Below are 8,664 nucleotides of genomic sequence, written 5' to 3'. Positions count from 1 at the left end.
TCAGAATCCTCAATTTCCAACTTAGCATCCTGGCAGGACACTCTCCGAAGCAAAGCCCCATCCGAGAGCAAAAAACTTGTCCCGCGCGCTCGGCATGAGAGTCACAGCGCGCGCAGAGGGTGAGAGAGCGCCTCGAAAATCCGCGTGTGAGTCTGACAACGACTGATTAACGAGTGTGAAGTCTATGCATTCGTCGTCCTCTTTAATTTCCATCACTGCTATCAACGTGAGGAGGACGGGACGGAGGTCTGTTTACTCGGAACTCTATGAGCGAGCGCGGAGAGCGCGTGAGAGTTTGAGGGAGAAGAACTCAAGTGAGAAGCTTATATTTGGATCTTCACCATGGCGTACCCTCAGGGCTACTTGTATCAGCCATCCGCCTCTTTGGCACTCTATTCGTGTCCTGCCTACAGTACAAGCGTGATATCGGGACCCCGGACAGAGGAGCTAGGGAGATCTTCCTCTGGCTCAGCTTTCGCTCCCTATGCCGGATCTACAGCGTTCACCAGCGCCTCGCCAGGCTACAATTCCCATCTCCCGTACAGTGCTGATGCGGCCGCCGCCGCCACTTTCACTTCTTATGTGGTGAGTGCGCTATATTCACGGTCCTGTTTATTTTCCTACTTCTGGAAAGTTGGGCGGGTAAATTGTTATGCTTCGTAGTAATGCACATTCTGTTGCAAGAACGAGACACACTGTAATCATTTGCGCAAGATCTGCGGTTTTAACAATCAAATATGCATTCGCGGAATTTGGTTGGGTTTCGTGACACTTTAAATAATACATATTGCAGCACAACATTTTAAAACAACCAGAAATTGTTCTAAAAATAAACATCACAACAAATAGACTTTGATATTTTCTCTACACGGTAAATGAATCAGTTAATTTCGAATCCAATAAATGCAAACAGAAAAAAAAAAAAAAACAAACAAACAAAAAAAAACATACAAACATAATTTCACGTTTTTAATGAATATATATATTTGTGTTTATTTATGGCAACACGATTTCCTCGGTTCCGAGTAATATTTTTGATATCAAAAGGAATAAATTATCAGTTGCTCCCCAATTGTCTTAACAGTGTATTTAGTCAAATAGGCTCAAAGGAAACATGTTTTACCGGCTATTTAAATGTGAATTACGTGCACGTAGGCCAGCGCTGGTCAATGCTTGTAGCTACAACACTGTCAGATGACCCAACATAAAGCTGCAACTTCTAATTAGCTGGCTAATCTGAACATAAACATTGTCAAAAGTCAGTATCACTGTCAAATAAAGATTTATGAACGCTAACAAAGAGGGAGGATTTTGGAGAGAACGTTGTGAAATTGCATCTCACAATCATTCTTGCTGGAAAAAATTAAACGATAGAATCGGTGGCCCTGCGGCCTTGCGCTTTACTATTTTGATTAATTAGATTTAAAGTGTGTACCTGTCATGTGGCTTGCATGTGTGTGCGTAGTGTTTGTTTATGGTGTGTTTGCGTAAGTGATCTGTAACCGATCCTACATTGTGCGCAGCTGTCCATAAAGTGATATTTTGCTAATAAAACAATTGGTTTGGCTCCTTGCAGAGTTCCCCGTATGACCACACGACAGGCATGGCCGGATCTATAGGGTATCATCCTTACGCTGCTCCCTTGGGCTCGTACCCGTATGGAGACCCAGCTTACCGCAAGAATGCTACCCGGGACGCCACAGCCACTTTGAAAGCTTGGCTTAACGAGCACCGGAAAAACCCGTACCCCACCAAAGGCGAGAAGATCATGCTGGCCATAATCACTAAAATGACCCTCACTCAAGTGTCCACCTGGTTCGCCAACGCCAGAAGGAGGCTAAAGAAGGAGAACAAGATGACCTGGACCCCACGGAACCGGAGCGAGGACGAGGAAGAGGACGAAAACATTGATTTAGAGAAAAACGACGACGACGAGCCAAACAAGCCCACGGACAAGGGAGACTCCACAGACACAGAGGCAGGTCTGTGGAAAAATCATCAATTTTTCATCGCAGTCGTTTCCACTCCGGGCGCAAAATTGATTGCTGGTTAATGGTGGTATATTATTTATAATGGGAGAATTGCTTTAAATAATAATCACCTTGAACTCCTCTAATTTGACTTCTTATGGACTGAGAATTGCTCGTGACGTATGGTGTTTTGCACTTCATTTATCTCGAGCTGCATAATAAGGACACAGCTGGCGCACGGCATCTCATTTATAGCTATAATAACACAAGCCTCTTTATAATAATAATAATAATAATAATAATTTCTTAATTAATAATAATAATAATTATTATTATTATATAAATGTCAGATATTAAGCAACTTTGCACGGAAATAGGTAAATGAACTGAATGATTTTTTTTTTTTTTTTTTTTTACTGTAAAACCAGGCATATACAACAGTTTAAAATGTGCATGTTATATCTGTCTCATCTTAAAAAACTGTACATCATGTCATTGTCTACCGGTCTTGCTTAATCAAATCTATTTATTTATTTTTTTGCTTTCAGATCATAAACTTATCAACCCAGGGGAGATACCATGCGACAGATTTAAAGACGAGACTCATGCTAAAGATCTTGATCCACCTTTGACAGACTCGGAATTAAAAGACACAGAGGAGCGGACGGATTTGCTCGCCGAGCAAGCGAAACCCACCACCTCCTCTCCCCCAGTCCTACAGAGAGGGAATGATCTCATTACGCAAGAAAAGCCCTCAGAACCGGGCCACGCCGCAAGCACGGGGAACAGCAACGTAACGTCTGTTATTCATTCTCCCCCTTCGGCGCCCAAACCCAAACTCTGGTCTCTGGCCGAGATCGCCACGTCTTCGGACAGGTGCAAAGGGAGCAGTGAGGCACCACAGGCCGCGGGGCTGGGTCAAAGCACAGTCATAGCCAGCGCTGCCTCGCCGAGCCGTTCCTCCCCTCAGTGCCCTCTCCCTAATAACACGGTCCTTTCTCGGCCTATTTACTACACGTCCCCTTTTTATCCGGGCTACACGAACTATAGCACTTTCGGACACCTCCACAGCAGCCACGGCACCAACACCAGCTCAACGGCACATTTCAATGGATTAAGCCAGACTGTTTTAAACAGAGCCGAGGCTCTGGTAAGAGAGAGCAAAGTAAGAAGCCAAACACAGGTAGATCTTTGTAAAGACTCACCTTATGAGCTAAAGAAAGGTATGTCAAACATTTAATACCGGATTCATCGCCAATCACACGGACATTTATTTATTATTTGTGGTTGTTTAAAGAAGAAGCAAAAGAAGACGAATTCTGATTAAAAAAGAAATAAAAATAAAAAAATCCGAGGACAATTATTTTCTGAGTAAATGCTTATCCTCAAAATCTTAGTTTCTGAATTGTTAATCAAGAGGATGTAACTTCTAAGAATTGTCTTAAACGCTGCAGCCGCCTGAGTCTATTTGTATTAAAGACTAATATGTATATTTAATGTAGCATTTTGTATTTAAAATGGACAATACACTATCTTTGAAGTAAATTATGGAAAAGAAAATGTGTGCAGCGACTGATTTGGGAATTTGCATGCATGTGAATGAGAATTTGATAGCTGCACAATTTAAAGCGATATTATTTTGCTTGAAGATAAATTACATCATGACAAGGACAAGTATCATTGCTAGACGCTGAAATGCCTTGGAGTAAAAGCAGCGTGATAATACTTGGAATTAGCAGGTATATATAGCCTACTGTTTAAGGATTTACCTCTAAAAACAAGCAGAGGCGGTGAAACTCAGGCGGTTTGGGAAGAGCCATATGAAGACGAGGCTTTATTTGTCGGTTCGATGCTGTTAAGTTTTTTTTTTTTTTTTTTTTTTTTTTTTTTCGGAAGTTTTTTTTTTCCCCGATAGCCTTCTGTCGGGGCAATGCTCGTCTCTCTTTCGCAAACAGAGAGATGGCTCGACGGATGAATATTGATATGACAACACCGGCAAAAGTGTCGAGCAGTCATTTAACCCAATTACATTCCAACCGCGTCGTGTTATATGCAAAGCAATCAGGTGGCGAACTCCAGTAATGAGTTCGATTTTATGCCAAATTTAGACCTCATTACTATTTCCTAGGCGTGGCAAAGTGGTTAGAGGCGCGCGGCGATGCGGAGTTGGTCTGGGAGCATACTGCTCTGTTATATCATTAAATGGTAGGATAGGCTTAATAGTGCTTTGGATTATAGACGCTGATGGCTTTCAAGAGTGTAGCCAAGGTGCCGTGACAAGCAAATGTCCCCCTGGCATGGCCTGTCCCTTAGTACTGTCCTGCACCTCTACCCTCACCCGCAGGTAGGTGTCACACTTGCTCTTAATTTCGAGGCCTTACTCTTTAGGAGTCAGAGAGTGAACCTTCTTCAAGAGGTGCTGGTAACCAGGGAGAGTAACAGATTATAGCTGAGATGTATTAAAAAATGTGTTTAAGCAATTACTGAAAGAATTATGAAGGAACAAAATGTTGCGCAGAGATTATAATTAAGAATAAGAATAAATTAAGACTTCAATTGTTTTAGTTACACATTTTAAGCAATTTCAGTCTCCAAATTACAAAACAACAAATCTCATTTATTATATACAATTAAATGGAACATAATCACAAATCAAAAGGACAAAATCATAGTATATTTTGACTATAATAATTTATATTTGTTGATCGTTCGTTATACATTATATGTAGCTACAAATCAGTTGTATAATTCAACATGGTTCCAGGAAATATCATATGACTATTATAAAATGTTAATACAATTAATATAATTGACATTCAATATCGAAGTATGGTCTATTTAAAACAGACACGGACAAATGTCATTTTTTTACCACATCCGCTATATAGCACTAATATTTTGAATTATAATCATTGAATTATAATCTGAAATGTGTAATAATAATAATAATAATAGAAGGAGGACGGGAAGCGACTTGATTCAGTCGGAGGTCGTGTCATTAATCTCTATAGTTTACTTTGCGCACTCCAGTTGAAAAGTCCCCTGGGTTTCATTTAATTCCCCTGGCTCTAATGTCCTTCCCCGGCAGCAGAGGGGGTGAGGGGGGCAGCTATATTTAATCTCTCGGAGTGGGATGGAGCTGCCACTGCACCACATCAGCCGGCTAAATAGCATAATTATGTTTTTCTTTGCTGATCCCTCTAGGAGTTGAAGTATTCGATGCAATGCTCCGTGTGTGCATAAGCCCTTCTAAAAGTGTAAAAAGCAGCCATTTATATTCTTGAAGACAGATGGTTGCATTTTTCCTCCCGAATTAATATAATCAACATTCATTCGTCTGATTTGTCACTTTTTTTTTCTTTTTTTCTTTTTTTTACAAAATATACTCTCTTCTAATGCTGACAATCCAGGCTTACATATTGAAATATCGATAATAATTTACGATCTCATTTTATGCATGATGAAAATCAATTGGATATTTCAACGGGTGGACAGGGATTGACTAAAAGCTGATTTCAACGCCTATAGACACAACAGAGAAAGCATTTTAAACACACTAAAAATGCCTAATGTATTCTATAAAGGTCGTGTGAACTTCATCCAACTAAAATGTACTTTAAGAGGCTATAATGCAAAAACAAAATCTATATTTAACACGTCACTTAGCCTAAATCAGTGATTGTTTAGTTTTATTTGCTGTGTTATATGATGATAACGAAAGACATGGGATTATCATTATTTTAGGCTATATAGCCTATATATTGCCATTTCGTTTATGTAGCCTACATTTTAAACACAGGCGTCAATTATCTTCAGGTTAACACAATATGATACGATCTATTAAAGCAGTAAACTTTCGGACTCGGGTCGGCCGGTTCGTGCTTTTGTGAGAATGACCGCGCAAACTCCGTAATGATCCTACACGACTTTTTCCCCGCGTCTCTCTGTCTCTCTTTCTCTTTCTCTCTCTCTCTCTCTCTCTCTCTCTCTCTTCCAGTTGAATGGGTCTCAGACTCATTGTTCGGAAGAGATCCACAGTCACAGTGTGTGCATGTCAAGTGAGAGCAAGACAGTTCCCACGTGTAAAAAAAAAAAAAAAAAAAAAAAAAAAGAAGAGAGAGACTGAGACAAATCTAACTGATAGGCTAAATAAATAAAGTACATATTGAAATAAGATTTCAAAATGTAAATTCGGAGGGTAGCCTATAGCTTGAAAAAAAAGCTAAGTGAATATAAATGTCTTTATCCACGAATTGTGAAATAAACTCTGGGAAGAAAAAAAAAAGGTTATACATCTGTATTAATTTCAGCGTCTTTTTTTGAACAATGGTCTAAATCGAACCATAGTAAGGGAAAACGAAATTATAACAAATTACTGAAACGATATTGTATAAAAAGCGTTTATTCCCATGCTTTCAAAATATATTGAAAAAAGCGAGTCTCGACAGGCTTTATGTAACTAGCCTATTTGCTTTCATTAGAAACGTGACATCAGCTTATTCACGCAGCAGGAAAACAAACAAACAAACAAAAACTCTTATTCTCAGAGAAACTGGACCAACAAAAGTTAGAATAAATGGAGAAAGACAGACAAAAACAAACCAGCGCAAACTGATGACTTTTGTGCACAGAAATATGAATTACATGAATTAAGAAATATAATGGGTAGCCTATTGGAAATAATTTAATTAAACTGAACATACACACACATATTACAAACACACACACACACACACATATATATATATATATATATATATATATATATATATATATATATATATAAAATCCAAATGTAGAGATCTGACCGCATTTTGAATAGTCTAAAATCTATTTTTACTTTTCTAAACATCACACAAAATGTTAGTAAAATTGCAAAGAAAAAATGAGAATTGATCCTCTAAAATTCAGTGTATAAATATCCTCTGGTGATATTTCCTAAACGTGTTTGAATGTATCATTCAACAATAGCCTTTCCACGCTCAATAAGCCCACAAAACCCAAGCAAAAAAATTACATTTCATTGAACACGATTATGTTGCACTCCTGCTTAATACATTATTTAAAACCAAAAATTTGATCTTAAAACATTTACGCGCAAAATTACACCTGTCACGTAATCGAGCGGAGAGCGACGGGGCCTCTCCATAACAGGTAAAGTCTACGGCGTAATCAGAACCTGTTGATAAAAATAATCGCTAAATCACCGTTAAAATGTACTGGACCAAGTGTTCCAAAACGGATTTCTGTGTAATATCGACGGTCCACCTGATAACAGTCAACGACTACTTGATCCCTCCACACTGACACGACTCCAGCTGAACAGAATCAAATTCAGCTCGAATGCGTAAAAGGACACCCTTTTATTTGACCTGCTTATAATACACATTTTCATGCGTTGGGACATCTGCGCGAGGCAGCAGAGCAAGTGTGGCCAAATTCAGAACTTTTTTTCCCCCCTTTCTCTTTCTCCCCTTGAAGTGAACAATATGTCGGTTGATTAGCGCTAGTTAGTTTATAAAAACGGTGAGAGAAAAAGACGGGAACTGCTTGACGGGACCTCGGTCGGGGGGGGGAGGAAAGCATTTTGAGAAAAGATAAAAAGCAGGGGAAGAATACGGAAGAATAATCGCAAAAGTTGTAGAGTGAATAATATTCTCAAAACATCATCCTCACCCCCAAACCTTCAATAAAGAAAGTGAATTGGAGTGGTCTATTCAGCACGGCATGCTGGGAATACCTCCTCCCTTTTATTTAATCATCCAATCCCACTGAGGAACCTCTTAATTAATTATGGGTGCTAAAAATTCACACCAGCTGTTTCTCTAGTACTCTCTCTTCACTCCGGGGCGAAGAGTGTGACGCGGCCATGGGGCGTAATTTTCACAAATTAGCCTATTTTCTCCCCCAAAAATCGAGCTCCTGTCAGGGCTGCTCTGACGTATTTCATTTCGCGGGCTCTAACCGCTCATAGACGAAGGGGGAAGGAGAAGTAAAGGGCGGCTTTTCGGCAAAGTCACGGCCCATTCGACACTTATAAATCGTTTGTGTTAAAGGAACATTTTAGATAGGCAGACGTACATTGTAAGTTGAGCCAGATGAAGTGACAAGCTGTGATTTACTGCTATTTACCCCCACTTTAGCCTAGACTTCACCCACTGTTTTCCTATTGCCCGCGTGCGGCTCTCTGGGGAGAGATTACACGTGTCATTTTCAGCTTTCTGATGTTTTAAGTGAAACCTCCATACATAGTTTTTTTCCTAAAGAAGGAAAACATTAACGAAGAATGATGACCCGAGCGCGTTTTGACAAAATAGCTATTATGCAAAGAATAAAACAATAGTAAATTAATTCGAACAGTAGGACATCAAAAGCTTTATTAGGTATGAAAGTTAAACCACAGTCATATTTTCATCTGTAAATTGTTAAAGATAAAATTTCTCTAAATCAAATTAAGTGAGAGCATAATTGTGTTTCTTTGTGGATTTGTTTAAATAAAAACAAGCTTTAATTTAAAAACACTTTAATAACTCATAATATTGGTTAGCCTATATATAAAAATTACACGGCACCAGATCAAGTTCAAGACCAAACTGATCTCCCATTCCCAACTCAGCTACTAGGGGTTGCCTTTCCTTCAACTGTCCAAATTATTAGATTATTCACTAAATGAACTACAAAAGCAATCAGAATC

General features: G+C 39.2%; 1 protein-coding gene across 1 annotated transcript; it reads left to right on the top strand.

The window, feature by feature from the left end:
* Positions 1–34: 34 nt before the first annotated feature.
* On the top strand, positions 35–3,330 carry irx5a (iroquois homeobox 5a). Its single transcript, XM_048184623.1, has 3 exons — positions 35–585; positions 1,577–1,982; positions 2,519–3,330. Exons 1-3 carry the CDS (start codon positions 343–345, stop codon positions 3,208–3,210), a joined length of 1,341 nt encoding a protein of 446 aa, XP_048040580.1. The 5' UTR covers positions 35–342; the 3' UTR covers positions 3,211–3,330.
* Positions 3,331–8,664: the final 5,334 nt, after the last annotated feature.

The sequence above is a fragment of the Megalobrama amblycephala genome, linkage group LG3 (genome assembly GCF_018812025.1).
Source record: "Megalobrama amblycephala isolate DHTTF-2021 linkage group LG3, ASM1881202v1, whole genome shotgun sequence".
Taxonomy (NCBI): Eukaryota; Metazoa; Chordata; class Actinopteri; order Cypriniformes; family Xenocyprididae; genus Megalobrama; species Megalobrama amblycephala.
Note: the sequence above shows the minus strand (reverse complement) of the source record. Positions and strands in the feature narration are given on the sequence as shown.

Coding starts and splice junctions, on each gene's coding strand:
- irx5a (XM_048184623.1), top strand. CDS start 343: ATGGCGTACCCTCAGGGCTACTTGTATCAGCCATCCGCCTCTTTGGCA. Junction 586..1,576: donor CCACTTTCACTTCTTATGTG/GTGAGTGCGCTA, acceptor GGCTCCTTGCAG/AGTTCCCCGTATGACCACAC. Junction 1,983..2,518: donor CTCCACAGACACAGAGGCAG/GTCTGTGGAAAA, acceptor TTTTGCTTTCAG/ATCATAAACTTATCAACCCA.